At 34.9% G+C, this 27,912-nt stretch overlaps 1 protein-coding gene across 1 annotated transcript; it reads right to left on the bottom strand.

The window, feature by feature from the left end:
* Positions 1 to 164: 164 nt before the first annotated feature.
* On the bottom strand, positions 165 to 27,912 carry LOC104517015 (chromosome unknown open reading frame, human CXorf22; the record flags this gene model as incomplete). Its single annotated transcript, XM_010161548.1, has 20 exons — positions 165 to 259; positions 1,821 to 1,965; positions 2,530 to 2,607; positions 3,819 to 3,950; positions 5,325 to 5,447; positions 6,545 to 6,675; positions 7,684 to 7,928; positions 8,622 to 8,838; positions 10,056 to 10,152; positions 10,257 to 10,446; positions 12,042 to 12,194; positions 12,573 to 12,786; positions 14,734 to 14,926; positions 15,602 to 15,837; positions 16,409 to 16,542; positions 17,418 to 17,578; positions 18,450 to 18,678; positions 20,660 to 20,798; positions 23,169 to 23,284; positions 27,742 to 27,912. Coding segments are annotated over 20 exons (3,199 nt in total), but the record flags the coding sequence as incomplete, so codon positions are not given.

The following is a 27,912-nucleotide window of genomic DNA, read 5'->3' as shown; positions in this document are numbered from 1 at the left end:
GATAAAGGTTATTTCAGAACTTGCTTTCTTAAGAACTGGATTACTATTATAAAACTATTGCACACAGTAAAATGTGCATCTAAAATGTCTATATTCTTTCACCACAGAAATATCACAGAGCGTGGTTTCAATTTAGCACAGTCATCACTGTCCCATAAACTTACCTCTTTTGGCATGAAAGACAACAAGCACTGCAAAGCTGACTTTCCCTTTAAGTTAACCGCATACAAATAAGGCTTTGAAGAACAGCAGTCAACCACTGTCAAGAAAAATTCAGAATCAAATTACAGATATTATTACACCAAATACCAACTTTGTAATAGCTGCAGTACTTCAGAGCGACATCCAACATAAGGTACCTACATATTTGTATAGTAAACATTTCTCACAAAGTTACAAATTAATGTTTATCACCAGCAACTTTAATGAAAGTTATTGATTCAGAAGAACACAGTATTTCAGTTAAAAAAAAAAAAAAACACAACACACACACATTCACGTACCTTTGAATAAAAGCATTAGGCAAAAATAGTTAACTAAATAATGAAAACTAATACCACAGGGAGAAAAATAGTTTGCTGAAACTGTTTTTCTAAATGACTCCTAAGCATAATCTACACTACAAAAGTTTACCAGTAAGGCTTGCTTCATTTTTCAGACTTTCACATTCCATTTTAAGGCACTGGCAGAAGCACAGGATTCCGATAACCAAGGTAACACTCCTCAAAGATCAGTATTCATCCTGAACACCAGGATCAGTATTCATCCAGGATTCACCATTTGAAAGGTACTGGACCTGACTGGATGTCACATTACTTGTTTCAAGCACAAACTCTGATCCCGAAATCACGTGCAATGAGTCAGTTCCCATGCTGGCTATTTGCCTGTTGTAGACAGTCTTACAGTTCTCTTCCAAGTTAAGATGACTGACTAGGAGCCTTCACCTACCCTTTGAAGTCTACCACATGGTACAAAAACCCCTTTGTTCTTGTCAGATCATTATTATGTAGAGCTATATGTGGATGATGACAAAAATACAAATGTTGTAATAATGCCTTGCAAAAGAAAGAAAGAGTCCTGATTTCCTGAGCTTGCAGGGACAAGAGGCTGTATAAGCATAGCTCTAAAATCCTCTTATGAACAGAGGTTGGAATAGCAGGACTGAAGTAGAACAGGGATGAAGACCAATGAGTGAAAGATAAGAATCTGCAGTAATTCAATCAAGAAACAAAGAATAGCAACCTAATTCCACATATTGCGCCAATGTCATTCTGAGCTGGGCATCGTGCAGGATGGAGATTCTGTGATCAGAACTTGCAGTCACCCTGGACCATTAGCGAAATAAGAAGTCTGGACTCTTACAATGGTAAGTATATAACTAAAGAGTAAACACTGTAAAAATAGTGGGTAAAAGTCCATGAATAGGAAAACGAGTATAGTTATTTGGTTAGGTTTTTTTAATTGTTGGGTTTGTTTTGTTTTGTTTGTTTTTTTTAACTGGTGAGAAGGTATTCAAGCTGGAGTTTTTTTGTTTGTTTGTTTAAACATACTTTAGCAACTATAGGCAATTAAAAAAAAAAAAAAACCACCCCACACACAAGGCAACCTGACATTTTCCAAATGGTTATTTTTGGCAAATGCTATTTTACAGGCAAACCAAAATGTCTCCTCTGAATCCGTATTAAGCAGCAGTTTTAAAATAATTGCTTCACGTTCTCTTAAAACAGAATATTTGTATACCTGAAATAGTCTGAAAAACTTTCTCTTAGCATTATCCATTCTTTATATAATGACAAAACTGACATAGCAAAAGCAGATACCTGAATGGTCATTAACATTCAATACAAAGTCCTTATATTTAGAAAAATCAAACTCCACTCTGGTACACGCTTGTCCTTTGTTGTGCAGCAAAAAGGGAATTGATTTTGTGGCACCAACATAAACACCACCAAAGTCAAATAGTTCCTGTAAGTTTAAGGAAAATAATTGGGTCAAAACACTGTGAAGTCTAGTTTATAATTGATCAGAATGTGAAAAATATAATTGTTCAAAGATTCACAATTTATAACACAGTAGCAATCTTGCTTACTCAATTGTCTTGTATAACTCTTATATTTAAAAATCTTTCCAAAACATAGAACTTAACATTTAGAATTCAATCTCTAAGTCCAGTTACATCATCAGGAACGGTTTCAGCATTCAGTAAACAAATGAGTGGGTTCCTTTTTCCCTGACTGCATTTTCCACCCCCCCGCCCTATAACTACCTTAAAAAAATCCTCTCCCTTGTAACATACTTTTCCAGATTGCCAATTTCAAAGGCTAAAGCTGTCAGCCATCATTTAGTGCAACTGTTATATGTACCTTTAGTTTTAAATTTACCTTCCTAAGTTCTTCCCTTCAAAAATTTTCTTAGAAAGTCAGTATAGGAAAAAATGCAAAATATGAATTAGGGATAAGCCACTTTTGACATGTGGATAAAGCAAAACACTATCAATCTTACCAATTGCTACAAATTCTTCATACTTACCACATCAATGTATATTTCAGGGATCTCTACAAATCCACCAATCGTAAGCACCAGTACTCCTGAATTTCGCACTGCTACCTAAGTGAATGGATGACATGATGATTTTTGACAAGGTCATTTTAACATAAGTTAATCTCACCGAATCTGGCATAATTACATGAAAAAAAAAATGTACAAAAAAAACCCCACACACAAAAAACCTACCCCACAAATATAGAGTGGAGAGAGACATTCACCATAATTTGTAAGGAAAATAAAAAAAAATAACCCTGCCTTTATAATATAATACATTTTAATCTTGGAAATAAAGAGCTGTCTTCGTTTTCTAGAATATACATATGTACAGATTCCAGTGAGATGTGGCTTCAAAGAAAAAACAACCATATTTAAAAAAAAAAAAACCCAACAACCACCAACAACCAACAAAGTTTTAGGAAAGACCAGCCTTTTACAGACAAAAGTGATGTCATAGGCTGCTGTATCACTACAATGAAGAGTTTTCTCCAATAGGAGAAAGCTGAGTGGATGGATTAGGTCTACTCAGCAGCTGTGAGGACTGGGAATTATACCTCAACATAAATTGTTTGACAGAGGTTCAGGCACAAAGTAGATACTATCATCCTGAGCAATGCCAAACCCGTTTTAGAAGTGGAAAAAAGAAAACAGATACTAGGTTTCACAAGCATAATGTAGGCAGCCACAGAAGATGATGAATCCAGGATTAGTCAGAAGAGGTAGCAAAGATCAGCCCCATGATAGCATCCTTTTTCCCATTTTCACTTATCAGACCAAGGAGAAGTTCAGGAAGTTGTCATGCAAAAAAAAAAAACAACCCTGAGACTAGAGGTTTATTGCACTCCTATTATAAAATCAAATTTACTAATAAATCCATCTCTGAGATAAACAAAGAAGTTCAAGAAATTAAAAGACACTGCAGTGTTCTAGTCTTGCTACTACTAGATCATAAAAACTCCAGATACGTCTGTGTGATCTTCCGAAGACCATCACATGTTAGTTTCAACAGTTTGCCAATCATACAGTGTGAATCAGCTCAAACTGAGAGGCCGTTTTGATACGTCAGAGCAGGACTGAGACCAAACTAACAGAACGGGTTATAGCAGCCATCAACTGCTGTAAGAAAACCCTTTTTCTCCCCACTCCCCTGCCCCCCTTTAAAAGCACTACAACAATGGATATAAAATCCAAAAGAAACTTCAATGTACATACATCTCCACCCATAAACATGCAACATAACACTCAAAAGACAAAGTTCTTCCAGTTTTTAATACCTCCACTCTCGTATCAAAACTCGTTTTTGCATTTGGAGTGAAGCAAATTTTGAGATCAGCATGTCCTCCCACGGGCACCACCCCTTCCGAAGGGGTGATCACCATTCCAGGCAGTGGGTTTGAATTAATAACCTTCAAACACAAACACAAAACATTAATAATATTGAAGAGGTGAAGGGGTTTTTTGTTTGTTTGTTGAGTTTTTTAAATGCCAACATATTTATAATGAAAATGTTATATTCTTACAAGGAGAACCTTCATAACATATAATGATAATTTGGACTCAGAACTTTGGGACCAAAATACAGGTAAAAAAAATAAATTAACAGATTCCTAAACATGATGGCTGTCAGCTTCTACTGTGAAATAATTTTTGCACACCAGTTGCAAATTTCACATTCTGGTTTTTGGGTTGTTTTTGTGAAGTTATTAAAACACAGAATATTCTACAAAGCATTATTTCAGTGACAGACAAAATCATCACTTCTCTTTTGCCATTCACAGCACCATAATACTGCAAATTTCAGTAATAAAATTAGGACTAAATATTCAGTTTACCCACAATTAGACAAAATAGAATTTGTTCTCTTTTAATGCACTCCAAACAGATTACTTCTTAAAGTACAGCTACACAAGTGATAATGACCAAGACCAAGCAGCATCTCTTGGCTTAAGGGTAATTGTGTAGGCTTAAAAGGCTGGCTATGTAACGTTTGTTTGTCTTCTTGATGATGCTGATTTTATTCTTTCAGGCCCATCCTCCAAGAATGTAGTAATAATAATTGTTATTAAAATGCTCAGTTGAGAAACAGAGAAATATGGTAAAAATAAAAATAGCTCGTTTCTTCTTCATACCACAATAATGTATTTAATAATAACTACAATTTCTAAGGTTTTTAATGAAAATTATTTGGCTGCACTAAAATACAGAAAATTATTCTGTGATCAGGAGAACTAATGAGGTTAGGTTACCTACTAATTTGTGTATTAGGTCTTTACCCACGCTGGCATCCACCTCATCTCTTACCCAGTTCATAATACCAGTGATCTTCCTCTCAGATGTTAGTCTAGCAAAGTAACCACCTGTGCTGTAACTAGTCTGGGTCTGTGCATGTACTGACTGGATAGCCAGTAAGAACGGGATGACTAGCCAGTTTGCTCCATCTCTCAAAGTACAAAAAACATGCAAGTTATAACTGCTTTTCCATAGGGTACACCAGTACGGGGTTCTACCATCGACACTGATTCTCATGAAGCTTCCAGAATCTTTTAGATCATTACCACTTTCCTTGTCTGTTGGTCTGCCCATCCATCAATGCAAATTTAACAGAAGGACAGAATTACTGGTCAACATTAACCTTGCTTCTTCGGAAAAACAGACAAAAATTTAGAGTAGGTGCATATCTAATAACTGAGAACAAAAAATTAACATGATCTGATAAAATTAACTTTTTGGGGTGGGGAGGAAGAAGGGAGTTTAACGTGCTACAAATAATTTTAGCTTACTTGGAAGTACGCATGGTTGTATCCTACGTTGTGAAGAGTGGCTGTCTTACAAGTAGATAAACCCATTGGACTATGTCTGAAGGATATCCTTCGTTCCACAAACTGAACTTTAGTAGTACCGAGCTATAAAAAAAGGAAGCAAGCAAACTGAGTAACATACTACTAAGTACAAATAAATAACACTGCCTATTTTTCTTTTCATTATATAATGAGCAAACATACTTCTGAAAACAAATAAATTAGAAGTTTGCAAATAGACAAACACTGTTTTAATTCAAGACAAGATTTTCTCAACATATCTAGAACTCATCTAGATTCAAAGTGAACAGACACAACCACAGAGATAGCTCTGAGCTGATTTCAAGACAAAAAAAAAAAAAAAATTTTTTTTAATTAAATTTATTTCAACAGCACAACCTCCATGATTTCTTTTTTATCCTAAATGTGTGATCAGGACAAAATACATGAGAGATTTTACAGCAGTAGAAATACTTATATTCTAATTTACACGCATCCTGGGTTACATATGGCAATTTCCAAGGCTTCAAGAGAAAGGAAGAAAAGAAACAAGCTACTAGGGAGAAAAAAAAGTAAAAGAAAAAGCAGGCTCATCAAAAGGAAGGGAAATGTTTTCTTTGCTCCCAAAAGGGAAGTTCTAGAACATGTAGCCAGTAAAATACAGTTTAAACAAAAAGAGTAAGTCTGACTCCTTCACACTCCCTGGCAGATAACATAAGATAACAAATGATTAACCTAAGCTGAATTTCACTGTTTAGAAGACTACCCAGAACACTGCTTTTCAACTTATCAAATACCATGTTCAAATAAAAATACAAAATTATGTTACAGCCCGTTGTTACCTTGAAGCTCTGAAACATACTTTCCCACATACACCTTGATTTTTATCCCTTTAAAATACTAAAGACCTATCATAACACCTCTCAACTATTGTTTAGCTAAACTAAGTAAGCCACGAAGAACAATGACCACTTAAGGTATAAGGACCACCAAGTTGTGGTGCTACAGGAAGTATATAATCGAAAGCAAGAAAAAAGGCAAATTATTGTTGTCTTGCATTCTCCATCATAGTCTTCTGTTAAACATGCCAAATAGAAGCTATATGAAATTAAAACATTTTTTGAATGCAAGATAATATTTAAGAAATTACTTGTTATAAAAGCACACATTTTTCTTCTTAGATATGCTGTATGAATGGTTACCTTTGCAAAACATTTCAACTTAATCGTGTTTCCTTTACGCACACATAAGTTGAATTCTCCTGCTTCTGGAGAGTTGAACCCTGGATGCCAAACAACTTCGCACTCCAGATCTCTATGGGCCTCCACAACGCCTAAATAAATGTGCAAAGTTTACACATGATAGCATACACACGTACTATTATCAAATTACATTGTATAAATAGAAATAACATCAGAACAATAAACTGAAATGACCTTCTATTACTGAAGGCTAAGCCTACATTTGAAAGGTGTTGAACAGAATGTTGAATTGAGCGAAATTACTCTCTGAATTCTCATGACAACTGCATAATCTGTTTAATCACATCCTGCAGAAAAACACACTCAAAGTTCACTGGTATTTTTTTGCTAAACATAAATTATTCATAGTCACATTAGAAAAAAGAGACCAGACTATCCTTCTTGTAGAATAACAATTTTGAGAAAGACCGTATACATTTTCTTGCTTGCAACTGAGACTTGAACTCATATCAGCAGAAATATCCTTTCTCAAGAATCAGAGCACACGAAGCTCTTGATCCAGCCAGAACTCGTGCAATGCCAATTCAGTTAGCTCTTTAACAACAGAGCTCCAACATACTCCTGTAGAACACTATCTTTCAAAGGAAAGAAGGTAAAAGCTAATGTCTCGCACACTTCTAACAAATATTGATCCATCATGTGAGTGGAAACGAATCCCAGACTGAATTACACCTGTGTCACCCAGACTGTCTTTTTCAACTTCTCAGCAACTTCATTCATGTTGTGCTTTTGGAAAATTTTCTATCTGAATGAGCTGCATGATGTTACTGACTGCCATTAAATAGCTGCCTCACTTTTGAAATAATTTTGAGATATTCTGAAAATCTGTAGTGAGAAAAACGGTCACGTGAGTGCTGCTGGCTGGACACAAACAATGAGCTAGTCTGAGTGTGCACGCAGTGTGGGGTTTATAGAGGCAATGCTGCTAACGGAATTAACACTCTGATCTGATACTACTTTTGGGATACACTGATATTGACACAAATCTGAAAAACACAGTTTAATGCATCAGCTGAATGTTTGTCTTACTGAACATTACTGAAATTTAAGCACACACGCACTGTATTTGCATAGTATACCTTTGGCTGGCTGTATAGAAAATGCCGTTGGTCTATCTGTATTTATAGGTTTCCAAGTAAACTCAGCAGGATGGTTTCTGGGATTGTATATGCTGACTGTTGTTCTAAATTCTGTCTCTGCTAGGTAGCCAGGAATAGGATTTAAAATCAGTTCCCTTGCAGACAGCTCAAGTTCAACAGGCACCGCTTTTGCAACTACCAGCACATGCCCAAGATGCTGGTTGTTTATTGTGTAAGTGAAAGATCTGAAACATTTAAAAAAAAAAAAGTATTTCTCAATTATTTTTATGTATTTAGAGTTGTAGTCAGAGTAAAATTTATGTGAAATATAAGTATTTTCTTGCTAGTGATTAAAAAAACAATTGAGTTTGAACACACAGTTAAGACTGACAAGAGAAAGAAATTTGTAGTTGTTTTGCATACAACTTAAATTATCAAAACTGAAGATCATCCCCAAGGATCATCAACCTCACAGTCATTTTAACAGCATTAGTGAAGTGAGAGTTCTGTCTCCAAACCAGAAGGATAGAAAACAGTTTGCCTAAACATTTACCTGTGAGGTGCATCAAAAGACCCGAGCATACATGCAGTGATGCAACATGAGGCTAGAAAGCACACAGTATTTTCCATAAAATTTCTCCTAACAAATACACTGGAATAACAAGCTTTTTTCCCCCAATATACCTGTGAGTATATGGGCTTTTGACAGGACATGTGCAGGGAGGGGGGGGGATCAGGGAGATATTTAAATCCTAAGAAACATTACTATACTAAAAATGCATTAATTATTGTAATATCACCACAAATGAGTGTACACCTTTAACAATTATCATAACTACACTCAGTACTCAGTTTAAACCAGCCAAATATTTTTTATTATTATCATTCTATTACTGCAAAACAAATACATAAATGAAGACAAACATACGAAGCCTTACCTTTTAAACATTCCAAGAGCGTTTGCCTCGAATACAATTGGAATATGAGTCTTTGTAAGAGGAGGCAATACCTGAGACAATGGACTTGTCTGCTGTAATTCATCAATTTCGATCTCAATTTGTATCCATATATGAGTTAACAAGTTATTGATGATGTGCAGTTTTCTGGCTGTTGTAGAATACACACAAACTTCACCAAAATCCATAGTGGAAGGACCTGGAATACATAAGAAAGAAGATCTTTAACATTAAAAAGTGAAAGCTAGTGCAAGGAAGCATAACTACTAGAACATTTATGATCGTAACATTTTAGTTCCTCAAATTACAGAATGTCAGCTAGAACAATCCTGTAGCAACAAAAAATTTCACACCAAAATTTTGAAGTACATAACATGCCTGTTCTGTGAATGTTTTCAGTAGTACAACTCAAAAGCCAGCACCAACATTTATTTCTTAATTCTGCCTACGTTAGCCAGCTATTAAAATAGGAAGGGCAATGTGCTACTTAAAGGCATTATTAATAATCATAAATGCTTCTTTTTATTAATCAGATATTTAAATGGCTAGGCAACCTGCAATTCAGAGAGCATATATATGCTTAACTTGTTTATTTGCTCCCTATTGTGTGACCCATTTGGTTTATTAATGCATGTTATTTAATGGTGATGAAATTATCTCACTACATTATTTACTGCTATCATCAGTTTTTACACTGGTTTGCCAACTTTAGAGCTCACGGCACTAATCAAACATCTTACAAAACTCAAAGTACTTTTTGCATTAATATGTCTATCTTATTCTACTTCTCAGTATAGACAGCTACACCCTTAAAGTTCTGGTTTCATTGAAAATTAAAAAAAGAAAACCAGAAAGTACTTACAAACTTTCTTACTGCTAAATAATTTTGCTGATGGAAAATTGACCTTAAAATAGACCAGTTTTAGTACCACATGTTGTTAACAGGTGAGTCCCTCACAAACTAGGTGTTACTCCCCATCACAGAGCATTCCACTGAAATTGTTGTGAAAGAGGATCCTGAAGAATTCTTACTTTTTTAGGCTATCGCTGTTTGGTTAATTCCTAGAAACATTGTGAACACCCCCATGAACCTTGCTGACATTAATGCTGGTCCAGATACTATCCAATAACAAGGCATAAGGGTATGAGCAACCCTCATACTATGCTGTACTGATTTCTCTATAATAGGCTGTAGTTTAAGCAGTCTTTAAATGAGACACTCTTCTACATGTTCCTTTTACATATCTCAGTATTTACTGAGCAAAACGTTTTAGTTAAACACTACTGTAAACAGCAAGCTGTGACCACATTAAGCTTTTTTCTATTTAAGGTGAACAATTATGAACATAAAAATATTTATTTATAGTAACAAAATCCATAACTATATGTATTTAGTAACCAAATTAAAACTCTTACCAATGAGTATTTGGTGAAGCTGCTTGGATGTCAAAGTTAGACTACAATCTTCCTCTTCCTGGGTGGAAGATGGCATAGCACTAAACCCACTCCAAACCTGTGATAAGCACAAAACATCTTCTCAGAGCAGGATCAAAATTCTCATGGTTTTTTATATGGTAAACAGGTTACAGTTGCATATTACTCAAGTGGTTAACTTACTTCTTTGACTGAAGATTCAGAACCAACTGCTGCCAGTTTTTGACTAGTTAACAGGCAATTCTCATCTAAAGGAAGCATTTTGAGCTGTAGCTTCTCCTTTTGAAAATCTGTGATTGAGATCTTTGGTGAAATTAGCCCTTCAGCTGGTTTAAGGCCTATGCTCACAGAATTATTATAATTATAAAACTGCCTATAGGGGAGCAGAAAAAAAAAAGAATATGGAAATACAGAAGTCTGAGCATTCCATGTTCTACACATTAAACTATGTAAGACTTTTAAATATAACAAACAGTATTTTAAGCAGGAATATTTCATTATAAAAACAAACCTCAAGTAGAGAAAATGCCTTGGAAAGTCTCTTATTGGAGAACTAGATGATCTTTAAGGTCCTTTCCAACCCAAACCATTCTATAATTCTACGATTGTATTGTTTCGGCAAGGACTAACATCTGTTTCACATTTGTGGGAATTGCTCATCTAAATAGGTTGGAAGCATTATGGTTACAAAAATATAAATATTACATCGTGTCTAACATACCTCCTAAAGAACCATTAAAGTTGTAAATTAAAGCATGCAAAAGTTAGCAAATGCCAAGATTACAATGTATCTTTTAACTATATAAGTCTGAACTGGACACTTACAGGCTAATATTCAGAGCAATTAGAATTCTTGGTCAAAGTTCAACTAGAGTCAATCAAATTTCACCTGCAACCAGATGACTTGAAACTTCTAGCAATCTTACACAGATGTTTTGTACCAAGCATTCAGAAAATGTTACTATCAAACATAGTAATAAATGAAATTCATCTGATAACTGAAATTTTCCTTTCTGTTCTTGCTCCTCATGCAATATAACTTGAATATGTGTGTTATGGTCATATCAACAACAGTTCACCCACCACACAACACCAATTCTTTGCAAGAAAGCCATACATCATGTGCATGCATAAAAATAAAATAAACCCAGCCCTGAAAGGCCTCATCTCTATCATCACGTACATACACAAAGAGAGGTAAATTGAGATTACAAGAATAATCCACTGGCATTATTAATTTTTTAATAATGGGTCTTGCAAATTTAAGACTCTTATGGTATTACTTCGCTTGCTTTAGAGGCTCTACAAGCTTTTTTTTTTTTTTCAATAAAACTTTTTAAAAAGTAGCATAGCTGCCAGTTCTAGTTCTGCTTTTCCATTATTTTGCTCCACTGCATAAGTACACAAATTCATGAATGAGTATTTACTATAAGGCTAGAAGACCAATACAATCCTGTAATCTTATCTGCTTCATTCCACAAATTATATCATAATTTACATACTGAATCCATCACTTTGGGTGGGCTAGACATATTAGTCGGAAATATATACAATTTATTATATAAAATGAAAGGAGAATCCAACACAATCGATGTTACATTTTTCCTATTAACCATAGCTAACTCTTGTTAAAACCTGGCATCTTATTTTAAGTTTAATTTCAAGTTCCATGACTCTGTCCCTATATTTTACCCCAGAATGTTAAAACCTGGCATCTTATTTTAATTTCAAGTTCCATGACACTGTCCCTACATTTTACCCCAGAGGTGATCTCTAAGAGTCTAAATGAACATTTCAACACAATGGGTTTTGAATGCATTGTACCTGAAGGTCCCAGGACCATAAGCATTTCAGCATGTTACGAATTTAGGTATATGATGGGTGCCACTAAGTTGATTCTACACGTATATACACATCTTTTTCATATGAGCCTAAAGTATTTATTTATCCTTTAAAACAAAGTCTTACCTAGCCGCATCTTTCTGTAAACGATGCTGTCTTAAACTAGAAATGAAGTCTGCGTAGTATTCTTTATGTGCTTCTTTCGACAGTCGTTCAGAGTCAGTATAAGAAAATTCTGGATCTATATAACTATATCTCTCAGTCTTTGTGAAAATAGTCCTAAATATTTGAAGAGAATTGTAGTTTCACTATGGGTATAAGATGATCCTGGTTCTTGTTAGAACAAAAATACATCCATTTTGCTACATATATATTTCATTGCAAACAGTCCTTTTATCACAGCTTATTAATATTTGCCCTTGCAAATAATAAAAATGAAATACTGAAACTGTAATAGCTACATGTGTAGTTTCACATAAGAAAAGCAACTCAAGAAATTTATGTGCAAGAGGCTCAAGGTTAAGTAGAATGCAATGAATGTTAAAGAACTTTCAGCCCGAAAGAAACCAGTAAACGGTCATCTGAGTAACTCATCTTGAAATACTGCACAGTATATACAAATGTATCATTTTAAATATTATATTCACATGATTTTACCTGTACTTTTTATTCCGTTCACTGGGCCTAATGCTGGCTGCACGGTCATTAGGAAAAGCTGTAAGTGCATCACCCTGACAGTTTCTGTTTATCCGGTGAGTATGAATTTGTGTTTGGGTTGATTTAAGTATCGCCACAGGCGCTGTATCAGTGCAGTGTCCTGTGCCATCAGCTACAAACTGTCCAGTTGCATTGGAAATCATTGGTGTTATACCTTAAAATTCAAATAAAATATGTTACATACACTTACACTAATACTTTCCAAACAAAATTCAAAATGTTAGAAAAATATTTCTTAATTTATCCCTGTCTACCCAGCATCCCAACAATCAGTCACCTCTCTGTCACACCCCTGTCCAGTGTCCTAAAGCTTGTCTCAAAGGCTGCAAACACAGGCAAGACATTTGACAAAGAACTCCCACATTATCACAACAGAAAAGAGAGCTCAGATCTTTCTCACTCTAGTTTTAGAAAAGCACATACACATAAAAGTTAGGGAGGAATTACAACAGAAACAAGGCCATGCGTTTGATCATCTCTTCTTACATAAATATACGTTTAAAACAACACTACAAATAAATAAGTAAATCCATTACTCAACTGCTCCTTTCTCCTTCACCTGCAAAAACACTGACACATTAAACTAAACATGTTTTAGCCTTACTTTACTCTAAAATGGCTGTGTGAGGGGGCTGGGGGGGGGGAGAAAAAAAGTCACAACACAAACTACTTTCCATCCTCCAAACTACAGGAGTGACTACAGTTTGCATTGCCCAAGGAGGTACAGTTTGCAAGAAGCTTCATCCCAGTCTCTTCCTCCCTCTACCACATACAGAAAAATACTCATCCATGGAGGCTGGGAGAATGGAACAGGAAGATATAGAATCCATTTCTATAAGGATCTAAAAAAAGCTCACTTTCCCTCCACACTTCATTGAAGCTTAAAAGCAAAACACAGGTAGCGGTACCCTACAGAGTGCAGATACCCCTCATAACCCCTTTATCAACCTGCAAACAGGAGCAAAATGGGGACATTAATAGAGCACATGGTTTACAAGACCATTTAGAAAAGCTGACAGAATTTGAATATTACATCGAGTCTTTGATCCACAGAAACAAATGTTTCAAAAACACAAAATAAGAACTGCAGGAGTACTGGATTCTAACAGTAAACCCCAGAAATTGCAAAGCTTCATAGTTTCTCACCAATTCTTGATTGCCATGGACTTGAAATACCTTCCTGAAAGTAGCAGGACTTCCTGCTTATCAACCACTCTGATACTTGTAGAAAGAGCAGCACTTTATTCTGACTTTCCAATGTCTTCCTCTTTTTACTTCCCCACAATGTGCTCTAAGAAATGGGCAATGCCTTCCTGTTTTTCATTAGTGACTACACCTCCAAGTGGAAAGCAGTCCGTTAAGCAGTGTATCAGCTCCCCTCCCTGCCTAAACACAGAAGCCAGATGCACACTGCACAGGACAGCCCTGCGTGCACTAGTGCTACCTGCAGACGCCACTGCATGCTTGATGCTATGAAGAGCCACATTCTCCATGACCGATTCTAAAATCCAGGGACAGCCTTAGTGAAACGTAAAGCGGTTGTTTGTGGAACACGTTAGGAACATGAGGAACAAATTAGAGAGTAATTATTGCATACCCCAAAAGATATGCAATATCTTCATGCTGGCATACGCTTCCTAAGATGAGTCAGAAGACATGGGACAGATACCAGGCTGCATTAACTGGCAAATTCACCTAGCAGTAGCAACTATTAATCATAAAGAATACCCTGTTATCTTTCCTAACTTCTTCCTGTGCTTTACACATCTCTATACTTACAACTGAAACATATTAGCACTGTGGAATGGCATTGCTGACAAAAACTGAAGCCTTTATTGTCTCATTTATTAAAGTTCAATAATTGTATGATGAAAATATATACTTTAATAGTTCATGTTAAAATAGGGGGGGAGGGGGAATTTATTGCTTTAGCCTTTGTTTTATACTCTTACTGGTATATGTCATAAAATTGAGCATTCTCTCAACTCCCAAAGAGAGATTATTTTTTAAAAATCAAACTAAAAACAGTACAAAATTTTTATATAAAATGTTAGAAACGTACTTTTAAAATATTTTATCACTTATCTTTTTAGCATCTTACCAGGATTAATTTTGAATAGAATGTTTTTTCGTTTAGATTTGCACACACTGATAAAGCTCAAATATATCTGGTGAAAGGATCTTGTCTTCGAAACCAATAAAATATTTTTCTCTAGTCTTGTGCCAATGATGTCAACAACTTGCTTCACTTTAAATATTCCTATTTGATGTGGAGAAAATGAAAATATCACATCCTGGAAAAGAAAAGTCATTATGAGACATAGGAGGCAGAAAAGCAAAGAAAAAAGTTTTGTGTGATTCTCTAATTGAGTCAGTTCTTGCCACACTTACTTCGCTATAGGTGTTCATACCTGGGCTTTCAGAATATCCCAACTGCCACACATAGATTCGCAATATAAGGAAACATAAAACTGCTACACAATAGAGCACCACAAAGTCTCATTTGCCCATTTCTGAGACAAATTGTTCTCTCTTGTGCCCCGAGTTACAGGTTTATGAAATTATAAATATCTTCAGGTTTGAGTTAAATTTGATAAAGTTTCTTCCATTAAAAGATATGTTATGCTACTTGAGTATTTGTGATTTACTGAAAGAAATTAAAAGGATCCTGCAAAGGTCTGACTATAAACCCATCTTCTCAAGTCAGTAAAATATAAAAAAAACTGGGTACAGTTCCTTCAGTACTACGATTATTTTGTCTGAATTTAAATAACACTTTTTGCTTCCTGAAGTACAGGGAAAGCATTAAAAGATTATATATAAAGGAGAAACAAATTTTATATTTGGCTGATATTAAACATCACGGCTACTGGAATGAAATTGTTCTGGTTTACTTTCTTGAAAGTCCACCACTGATCATTATAAAATAATCTGCATATCTACATGATCTAAGAGAAAGAGGTAATTACCTTTGCAGAATTTCTTTTTATTTTTCCTTTTTCAGGAGAAATATTAAAGTGAGCAGTCTTGCGGAAGCTGAATGTTACTGGAAGGGAGTCAGATTCATTTTTCAGTGTGCATAGAACTTGTGTTTGTTCACCCAAGAAACAGTCCATAAACTTAATAACTGGTCCTGGATTGAAAGTTAACATGACAGGAAGCCCAGAACCTGTCAAAGCCAACTCCGTCTGATGAGGATGATTCACTGCATTAGACAAACACAAACAAAGCCAAACCAACCTCACACACCTGTTCCCTTAAAAACAGAAAAGTCATACTGTAGTTGTGTGGTTACAAAGACAAAATAACACCGTACTACATGTGATATATAATGCAATTTTTCTATAAACTTAACACAGATGTGCTTACTTATAATGACTGTTAGATAACATATTCCCTCATTATGGAAGTTGAAAGTGATCAAATATTGACTTGAAAATGCTTAAAACTGGTATTATCAAAGTGCTGGTGACTTGCAAATGGGTGGGGTTTTTCTCTCCTCCAAATATTTACATTCATAATTAAGTTTTAAGTGTTCTCTACCACCAGGTGTATTCATGACACATGATTCTCTCTACTCACTGTTCGAAGAGGTTTTGGTGCTAAAGCATTAAAGATGTTACATTGATTTATTTGTATTGATATAAATAAAACACACAGGTTTCCCATAAAACTGATAGGAAGATGAAGACATCAAAAAAAAATAAATCAAGATACACTGTTTTATCATGCATATATACATTTCTAATGGTGACTACACATTTTGGATAACATACTTTTGATTGCTGTGGCACCATCACTGAGAGCCTGCAGACAGCCATCGTTCTTCCCAACAGTTTCAAACCTCAGAAACAGTACGTAATCTTGTCTCTGTGATGAGTCAGCGACTCCAAAGTCCCTTTTAAGTTTTCTGTAATTAGAGATTGTGACTCTTACAAGATGGGGGGGTGGGGGAGGGGGGGAAACCAACCACCAAACCCCAACCCACAGAAAAAAAAAATTCAAGGCTCATTTTTCATCATCCAGTCTGGCTTCTTTGATGTTGTACAGCTTGAACAAATGATCATTATACTTCCTTTCAGAAAATGGAACAGTAACAAATCTAAGCTGAATAATATCCCTACGCTTATCACACTAGTCATTTGGTATCTTTTCCAGTATCCAACAGTTTTCTAAATGAACATTAAATGCATAATAATCACTTAGACCTTAAGAGTAAGGGAAAATGTCAAGAGCACATTTTCTTTTCTTTTTCGGATAAGGAAAATGAAGTGTTCCTTATGCCTTTTTTTTTTTTTAATGGAATAAAAGCTCTCCAAAGTGTTTCAGTCACTTAGTGATGAAATTATATATATTCTTTCATAATGGTGCACATACAGTATATTTTTATGAAATAATTCTGTGATCATTAAAACGCACTGAATCTGACACTGTAGAACTCTCAACATCCTTCAGAGATAAAACATATTTAAGGGGAGCAGCAATTAGTTCCCTTGGCAAACAATAATAAAATTCTTGTTCTTGTAAAAAAGCTTAATCAATTCTTGGTTCAAATACATCCTTAATGTATTATAAAACACCTCCCAGATAATAATTTCAAACTTTGCTTTCTCATTTGTAGAATCTTCCCAAGCAATTCCTTTAACACACATAAGTACATAAGAAGTCATTCAGGAAAAAAATTTGCAGACACATTCGCATAAAACGATTTTTTCTAACGTAGCTCTTTACAGAATAGTTTAAGCCAATCAACTTCTGTGTGTCTAATTTGGACCACTCACTCACTTTGGACTAAAGCACAACGTAACCAACGATTTCTCATTAGGTAACAAGGTTCCTTGATTGGGAATGCACAAGATCAAGGTGGAAACGTCTACATCTCTTGTTCTATTTTTGAGACTTAGGTCTTGTAAAACAGCATCTGCACTCCTCTGAAGATCTGTCCCCTAAAAAATAATCAAAACATGGAATAGTTCAGCCTGCTTCCACTTTTGTGTTTGGTGGGTGGTTTTTTTTTTCCTTACACATGCATTTTCATATCTTTCACAACAAATAGAAAGACATAATGTAAGATGCATAATGCACTGATGTAGTTACGTATCACACAGCTAATTAATCAAATCTTAAACATCAATTTCTTGTCAGTATTTTGAATTCCCTTTTTTAAATTTGATGTTCACTTGGATGATTTCACTGTCTGAGAAAAACAAGTGTAACCACAGATGCTTAACATCCCAGAATACTAAAATATATTTTGATAACTCCTACTGAATTATAAGAAATCCAGTAGGTCAAGCAGAACTATTCAAAAAAAACCCAACAAAACAAAACACATACAGGGAATGTATTTTACATCATTAAGTTTAAGATGTCACACAGTGCAACAGAAACATCTGACAAAACTTAATTCCAAGATTAAATTTCAGATTTTGTATCTCGGATTGGATATTAGGAAACATTTCTTCACCGAAAGGTGTGTCAAGCATTGGAACAGGTTGCCCTGGGAAGTGGTGAAGTCACCATCCCTGGAGGTATTTAAGAGACGAGTTGATGTAGTACTCAGGGACATGGTTTAGTGGTGGACTTGGCAGTGTTAGGTTGATGGTTGGACTGTTGATCTTATAGGTCTTTTCCAACCAAAACATTTCTACAATTCTATAAAAAAATCTGTTGGTTGAACAGAAGTTTCAGAAAACCTATCGATCAGGAAATAGTATGTCAGTAAACACTACTAGAAGTTGAATGTTGAGAAACAAGAATGCAAAAAGCAGAAATAAAAACAAGTTTTCAACTAAAATAAACACTACAGTTTCTTACCATCTCTCCTCCAATGGCATTGTCTTCCAGTACAGCTACCCAGTCCATACACTCAGGGCTTTCATTGTATAAAGATATTTGTTCAGTCTTTGAAGATCCAAAGTAAACTGGTCCAAAGTTAATGCATTTCAATGTATTTCCACAAGACACTCCTAGAACTTTAAGAACTTGTTCAACCACAACAGCTTTGATCTGTACTTCAGCACAGCCGTGCCCTTCCAACTCCACTCTGTCAGGAAGAGGAGCAAGCAGCAATAGCTAATGTAAGAAAGTGTTAAAAATAATTCATTTTGTTTAGGCTAGAACCTATGCAAAACTGAACCAAATCCGAGTATTTAAATCACTGGATTTCAACAGATAAACTAAGTCGCAGTAGAAGTGTGGGGAGTGTACTTGACAATGTGATACCTAGCAGGAATATTACCAGTCAGGAAGAATCACACATTACACGGTGGAATTTTGGAGAACTCTGAGTTTTTCCCCTTTTTTTGAAACAATAGGAATGACACCTCAAAAGAATCAGAGGTGTCCACAGATAATATGCTGCTCTTATTTCTGAGAATCTGTGTATCTAGATACCAATTCTGGCATATACTTAGTTTTTATCTCTTAGGTAATTTGAGCTAGAAATACATCTGAATAAGCATAAGGGAACTGCTGCTGTTCCTGCCTGAATGCTTGATCTTCATGATCCCACAAAGCACCAAAGGACTATGTAAACATTGTACAAGTCTTCGGTATTATTATTATTAGAATTCTACTGGAACCAAGCATATTTGTTCTTGTTGCACAAAAGAATCAGATTTAGTAATACAACTTACTGTTCTAATAGAATCAACTATCCTTTTGAATAGCCTCTGAGCAAAAACAAAACAAAAAACCTTTGTTTTCAATAGTGACATATATAACTACACAAGGGATCTAGGAGAGGACGTCAAAATCTAAATACCGTCGTCTTTCAGCTTCTGAAGCGTGATTATGGGATTCTCCAAGACAGAACTGAAGTCTCAAGTAAATGGAAAAGTAGATTCCTCTGAAAAAGTTTTGCTTGTGCACAGAAGCAAAATGCTTAGAGAACAAGGCAAATGGAAGTAACCAGGGTGTTTTCATCAAAACTGTACTATTTCTCCAAGTCAAACTTCAAATATCCGCTGTAAGACTTTCAATATTACCCTTTTTGTTTAAATACATATATACACACAAGTACACACATATATTTATGTATTTGTGCAGGCTTGACAAGGAAGCGATTTCTTTTAGTCTAAAGGATATAAGAGTAACTACTAAGAAACACCAAATTCACTGACAGAATTATGTAGAATTTAAGGCAGGGAAAGGGTGAAGGATGAAATCTAAGCTCTGTAGTGATTTTTTTTTTTTTTCCAGTATGTCCACTAAACTGTCCACTAGACATTTAACCAAGATAGGATGTCGAAAACGGTGTTGGTAGCCTGGACAGTAAAGGAAAGGCAGAAAGCATGACACTTTACAACCAAAAGATTGAAACTCAGTAACCAAAGAAAATCTCATATGAAGGAGGATGTAACTGTGAGGCAGAATAGAGATATTGCCTTCCTTGTCACTCTAACAGAATCTTTCTCCTTTCATTTCCTTTTCCAACAGGCCACAAAAAGCAAGAACAGGAAGAAAATGAACTCATATTTCTTAGTAGCTTAAAAACAAAGCAGGAAACACACACACCCCAAAAAAAATCACCCACAGCCTATTCATTATTGTAAGAAAATAGTATTGAAAAGACATGCATTTAAAAATAGTCTGTTCTTAAAAGAGTTACTGGTCACAAATACCTTCCATGCACTTAAAATAATAAACAAAGGACATCATAATGTTTGTGAAACTCTTGAAACAAATAGAGGCAAAAGAAAAACAGAGAAGTTACAGAAGCTAAAAAAAGTATGGAACACAGGATACGCAGAAAGGTAAGAGATACAAAGGCTCTTGGTTAATTTTATACCTAGAGGTGTATAAACATATCATTAAGACTTGAGAGAGATTTAATACCAGACTGGTACACACTGGTCTGTGGAGACAACATAATCATCAAATGTATTTAATGAAAATGTATGTGGGAGACCGCAACTGGTACCCAGGAGCTTAACTTTTTAGACAAACATTCATAATGAAGAGTAGAATTAATAACAGACAAAACTGTAATTTATAGAGCTGGATTTCTTCTGTCATACACTCACTTTATCACTTCTTTGATGATTTTGGGTTCATCTGTGCAGATATCCACTTTAACCGTCTTTGTAGATTTTGGCCCCACCACTCCACTGGTAGGTTCTATGTTAAGCAGGACAACTCCCTCATATGATATTTTAAATGTGCCTAAAAGAAACAGAATAATGTTACAAAACAAAGTAGTAGATTTATATTCTTTATTACACATCTGGAATTATGAAACACATAATTCAGATATTCACAAGCAGTACATTTTCCTATGGGAACAGAAAACATGGAGTTAATCTTTTTCAAAACTATTTCTAACACAGAGTAGATCATTATTTACAGGGTTTTATTAGTTACAGCCACACGTCCAATTCTACTTTACAAGTTGTGATTATAACAGAAAAAGTACTCACACTCCAAACAAAAATGACTGTACCATAAAGCAACTGTACGTAACATTTTGTAAGTTAAAGGATATTTTATACACAGCAAGAACATTCAGTGCATGTTGCAGGTAACAACAGCTCTTATGATTTAGTATGTACACAACACAATTTATTGCAGAAGAGAACAGTGAATATTTCTAGATTCTAAGAATATTTTTTTTTTAATAGGAAAAAATTAAATGTGTATTTAACCAGGAACACTAATTATGTGTCATTATATTGTAGATAGCAAGAAACTGTTTCAAATGGTGTAGGAAAAATGCACTGTTTGACCTCAGACAATAGAAACTTTCTGACATGAGACCAGAAGCAGGAACAAAGGACTCGTTTTGTGCATGGGATGACATGCAAAATGCAATCCTTGAGACACAGGCCAGCATACAGCACTTTCTGCTGATGCAGTTTACGTGCTGCCTGTTAGTACAACCTGAGGTATTACGACTTACAGAGCCTACGAAAACACAGATTCAGCAGCTCTTTGCCTGCCTTCAGTATGTCCTTCACTAACCACCGCTTCCATTCTAATTTTGCCTGTGTCCATAGAATCATAGAATCATAGAATGGTTAGGGTTGGAAGGGACCTTAAAGATCATCTAGTTCCAACCCCCCTGCCACGGGCAGGGACACCTTGCACTAGAACAGGTTGCCCAAAGCCCCATCCAGTCTGGCCTTGAAGACATCCAGGGATGGGGCATCCACAACATCTCTGGGCAACCTGTTCCAGTGCCTCACTACCCTCTCTGTGAAGAATTTCTTCCTGACATCTAATCTAAACCTCCCTGATTTCAATTTATACCCATTCCCCCTTGTCCTATCACTACAGGCTCTTGTAAAAAGTCCTCTCCCAGCACCCTTGTAGGCCCCCTTCAGATACTGGAAAGCTGCAATGAGGTCTCCTCGATGCAGCCTACATGCATCATACAACAGTTTACAAACAGAAACATGCCTATACTACATGAGAAAGTTCACATCATATGCATTAGTTGTAGATGTGTATGTAATGTAGATTATCTCCTTTTCTTTATCTAATCATCAGTCCTCAAAGAAAGAAGTTTGTACGTATGAGTAAGAGCTGATTATATAAAATACGTACAACATCTTTAACTTGAGCTAGCTAGAAAAAAAATGGTTCCTTTGCTTTTTGGAAAACGATTTAAGAATAGAATTTAATTCTGTTCTAACTAGACAGCCATTTGACACTTTTTTTTTTTTTTAATATTGCAACCCATCTCTGTGTTTCTACAATCATGTATTTTCTGGTGGTACAATATTTCTTGTGGAAATCTATGAAGCAAGTGTTCACACAACCTTGGCCTAATGCAAATAAAGGTATCGTGATATAATAAAAAGCTGTACAAGTGAAGAACAAAAAAAATTAACTGCCCTAAATTTGTTGTTTGAAACTCAGTACAGCTGCCACCCCACTTCTGGATAAAAGTGTCTGCAGCCTCATCCAGTGGAAAAGGCATTCAAAAAGGTTACTTGCACCATATAAGCATTCTTGCGCTCCATCCTCCATGTTTCTTACTCTCCTCAGAAGGGTCCCTCACAGATGTTGAAGGATGTGCATGTTTTGAAAGCTGTATGATTTCAAAAGCTATGTCAGCCAGCTAAAAGACCTCTCATTATCTTCTGGTAAGAAATAGTGTTCAGTTCCCTTGCTAGAGGACTTCAACTCTGAAAGTACCAGGAGCTTGTAGTAGTTTATTTAATAGACAGCTGTTGGGATCACAGAATCACAAAGACAACAAAGAAAAATGGATGTGATATGCTACTATTTATGTAGGGCATAGTAAACTAATGAGCAACTGTTGTTTCTACACCTTTCAGATGGGACTCAAAAGTAGAGAAGTCCTAAACTGTGGGTAAATTTTAAATTAATTTTTTTCCCCTAAGAGGAAACATAATGCTGCCTACAGAAGCAATGGGCTGATCATAGCACCTTTAGTGACAATACTCATCATCTGCATAACCCAGAACTTACGTTAATTACTACTTGGTCACCGAAGTGTTAACTTGCAGAAAATGACATTTTCCAAGAAAATAAAATATTTGTATAATTTAATGCCTACTAAATATTTACCTGAAGATGATCCATGGTTAGCAATACTAATCTCTTTACTGATTATTTTACTGTTTGCAATCACTGCACCAAAATTAATCTCTGACTCTATTTCCAGATGACAGCAAGAAATTAATCTGCAGAGAAAAGACATGGTTACATTTTCCCAAAACTTGAAAATACCATTACATTTTTAAAGAAATTTGATTAAGAACTCCAGTGGAAGAGAGTTCTCCTACCAATGTTTGTGCAACTCACTTCAGCAGTATATCAAACACAGGGAAGATGTAAAAAGATCTAGCTATCAAGCTGTCCACTGTAATGACCAACTACTGTAACTTTAAAACAATATAGCTTTAAACCATTAGTTGAAATTGAACATATACATTATTATTTAATTCTTTAAATAAAATTATCTTGAGTTAGTTGCATCATAAAATAAGACCAAAGTTAACATTCACCATATTTCATTATCAGCTGCCCAAACCAAAAGGAGAGAAAAACTTGCACACCAGTTTCAATCTTCAGTCTTCTTGTTTTATAGATACTTTATGTGGCTTCAAGTGGATAATAACACAAGTTATTTCTTTTATTTAAGAGCCTCAGCCAGCATGATGACATCACCATAGTAGGTACTGTAAAGATCATACTCGTTTCAGGAAATCTGCATTTTAAAGTCCCAAATTTCTAATCACACCTCTGATCTCACATAGAAGTGTTAAAAATCAATTGGAATTTTACATCAGCACAGCCGTCTAACTCCTCTTAACCACAAACAGGAACATGCAGGAACAATTGTATCTCATGATCTGGGTTATACGCAGTACAGCGTCCACTAAATGGAGAAGGCAGAGCTAGGTAGAACCTGCACATATAATCTACTGAATAAGGGAGGGAAGAAGGGGAAGGAAGGGAGAGAGGAGGGAAAAAAAAATAATTCAGGAAATGCAACCAAAAAAATGGTTCTTAGGAATGTTAATACACTGTTTTAATTCTCTTTAATAATTCATTGTAGTGCAAAAAAATAAATGAGTAAATTCTTGAAAGAGATGGTCTAGACCATCTAGACCATGGCAAAAAAAGAAAACAAACAAAACAATCAAAATAGACTAATCTTGACAGCTGTTTCCTGGGGTTTTTGTGGCTTGGTTTTTTTTTTTTTTTTAGAGTACACTTGAGAAGACTGTAAAACTTCACATGTTCCAAGTAATCAGAAATTATTCTTCCAAGAAGCTTTGTCAGGAAAAAGAAACACAAGTATCTGTTCTCTCAAGATCCAAATATATAACTTCCTAAGTAGACAGGAATAAGCGTACCTTCTAACTGCAGTGCAAAAAGGGAGATAGTCACCTTCAAGGTCCGGGGGTTAGTTTTGTAATACAGGTTGTGATTCATTCCCTTTGCTGGTTTGGTTTTGGTTGGGGTTTTTTTTATGAAGATATAATTTACCCCTGAAAATGCCTAATTTCAAATGTTTGCTTAATATTAAAAAATAATAATTCTCGATTATTAGATTTTAAACACACAAAGAGTTTGGATGCACAGTTTCAGTTAAATCACTTGGAAAAAAAAAAAACAAACCACACTGCAAGTGGCTTCTTTGAAACACATTCCCAAACCTGGAGTATACGTATTTTCTATGGTGTTCAAATATTTACATGCTTAAATCATTACACTTGTTTCACTAGAGCACAGCATAAATCCATGGTGCTCTAGAGATTAAGCTGAGAATGTTGTTTGGTCTCCAAAACCTATACCAAATACAAGAGCCACAAATCAATATGATTAATCGCTGGATCTAGTCTCATGAATCAGGCAAATACATAAAGCTATTTTACTTGCATAATAAAGAACTGTGATACTAATGTCACTAAAGCACAATAGAAATAAAATTCTTCTGGTGGCGTTTTTTACCAAATAAATGGTTATAAATATAAGTGAAGGGTTACTGCAGTTTAATGATGTATGGGAAACTTAACTTTTCCTACACTCTCAGTGAATCTCATCTTAAAAAGAAAAGTAGATATGATGGAAGGAACCACAAAAATTGTTGGCAAAAGGGTTAAATCTTTTCATGGTTTGTTTGGTTTTTTTTTTCCTAAGCCACCAGTAAGCTTTTCTTTCAATAAAACTCTATGAACAAAACATGTAGACACATAATTTCTGTAAATTCATAGTGAATTATATATATTTACATATCATCCAATAATACCAAACAGAAATAAAAGCTGAACAACAATATCATTATAAAGCAGGAAGACTACAAATAAGCCCATAGACAAGAGAGAAGTAGCAGACATTTAAAGAGGTCAGTACAAATTGTCTCACCAGAGACAATGAAAACACTGTATCTGAGTTACAGCCAAAAAATATCAGAAATTGTCCCAGATAAGCAATTTTGTTTGTCACAAAAATAGATCCAATTTGCCATAAAAACTAAGTAGAGCCTTAATTTTTAAAACCAGTTATTTCAATTCCTGACATTATAGGAAAAGTAGCATTAGTGCTTACTATATTAGTCTTGATAAATCAGTAGCACAATATAACGTTATCAAAAAAAGTTTAAAAACACACAAACTTTTAAATAGGGAGTGAAAAAAACACAGCAGAACTACATAAATTTGGGGGAGGAGGGTGTCTGTCTCCCAAAACAGAACGTTGTAAATATTTCCTTGAAAATATTTCCTGGTTCTTCCATCCAATTAAACACTTGTGAACATTTCAGAGTGACAATGCAATTTCTGGGTTTTTTTTTAAATCATCTTTTGACTAACATTTTTTGATCAGTGTTACACTACATACACTATTTTCTCCAAACAGTTAATGAAGCATTTTAAACTATGTTTGTATAAAAAATATATTATGTTTTCTATGACCCTCCAGTACAATAATTGAGTACCATTTACCTATAAACAGACAACATGTATGACACAAATTATATTTGGGAAAAGACTTATTAAGAAATAATCATAAAGTATATTTGTTTTTTTCAAAAAAAAATAGCCTGTATTTTTTTTCCCATGCAAAAGGCAGTTAAACATGAAGATTTTAAATAATTAGCAATTGACTGCAACTCCTTTCGAGAAAGGTGTTACTGGTAGCATTATCATCATAAGTGGTCTTACCTCCAAAATACTACCCGAATAACAATTTTCAAAAAATTAACATTTTTTTAAAAATAAACATAAAATAAAAATAGAAAATTTAAAAATTAAAAATATTTAAAAGTGCTCCCTAATCACTTTTTTCTTCTTTACTTTTAATAACTTAATCTGATAATTTTACTATTAAATGCTCTAATACCTTAAAGAAGTCACATGTTTTTCAGTGAAAAAAAAAAAAAACATTTAGGGCTTTCTATTTCAGTTTCTCCAAAGTTAAGAAATAAAGCTATAATAGCATTGTTTCTTTGTGTGTTATATACACCACGGAAAAAAACCCAGCTAATTGAAATTGTTAATTCCAAGTCTTTCAATGGTAGACAATCTTTTGGTAAAAAGAGACAAAATTTACAACTTGAAAACCTTATGGCAGACAATGATTTGTGTCCAACGTTAGCAATAGTACATTAAAATTAAATAAAATAAACACACACAACTTCTAAGATGAAATGAAGAAAAGCAAATTAGTAAAAAGATCATGATTTAACAAGTAAATGAAACCTAGTATTGCTTCTCTGAAGGCAAAACCTCACACATTTCAGGCTAGCATGATATGTTTCTGGAATTGTTTGATTTTTAAAAACAACTCATATACTGAATAATCTCCATAGAAAGTCCTTTCTGTCTGTACATGTAATTTGAAATGTTAAGATTTTCATTAAAAAACAGTTTGCAATAGTTTATGGGATTCATCTGTCAGCATCTAAAAGCTGGACCTGTAAACACAAGTTTGTCATTCTCATTTCTCTTTATAGGCAGAGGAGAGAAAGGTACTCCAGAGCAATTCCCTCCTCATCCTTGGATAACAACCCACCCTAAGTGGGATAAACCATATTTAGAAGCTTACTTTTTCCAACCAATATATATGTTATATACAATACACGACATATCCACGCACACACATAGATAGGCACACACCATCACATGTGGATTGATGAAAACGACCCTTGAACGTGTGACCTTCTTCTAAAACACACACCATCTTTTTAGAATTATGCAACATGCGTTTCACCATAATCCCATTTTGCAAATATGGACAATTACTATAAAATCTCTTACATGAGTGGTTCAGGAAGGAGGGAAGACATTAAGGGTAAATGTTAGCATGTCTAATTTTGGTACAGAATTAGACATTATCAGTGTTATCACAACCAACTTAAAGAAATTTTGGGGTTTTGGTAGGGGGTTTTTGGGGTTTTTTTGTTTTTTTCATACTGTGAATTTAGAAGGATATCACCCCAGTTAACTTTTACCTGTTGGCTGCTCTGAGGAAAAAAAAAAATAATCCTACTTTTGTAAGGAAACTTACGATTTGTTTTCAGTGCAACTCACAGATTATTTACATAGCTCTGTGTGACATGGATCAGTAAACTTCCCACAAAACTGCAAATAGTAAACAGTAAATAGTAAATATGAACATTTGATCATCATACCCAAGCAGGGGGATATCAACTATGTCATCTTCTATTAAAAGAAGTAGTCTATCTCCAAGATCTTCACTCTCAGAATAATATTCCACAAAAGCTGTAACTTGAAGTCCAGGTGCAACAGGTTTTTCTGGATTTTCCACAATCAATTTGAACTGTAATTTAACAAAACAAATA

Source organism: Eurypyga helias, unplaced genomic scaffold, assembly GCF_000690775.1.
Source record: "Eurypyga helias isolate BGI_N326 unplaced genomic scaffold, ASM69077v1 scaffold15341, whole genome shotgun sequence".
Classification (NCBI taxonomy): Eukaryota; Metazoa; Chordata; class Aves; order Eurypygiformes; family Eurypygidae; genus Eurypyga; species Eurypyga helias.
Note: the sequence above shows the minus strand (reverse complement) of the source record. Positions and strands in the feature narration are given on the sequence as shown.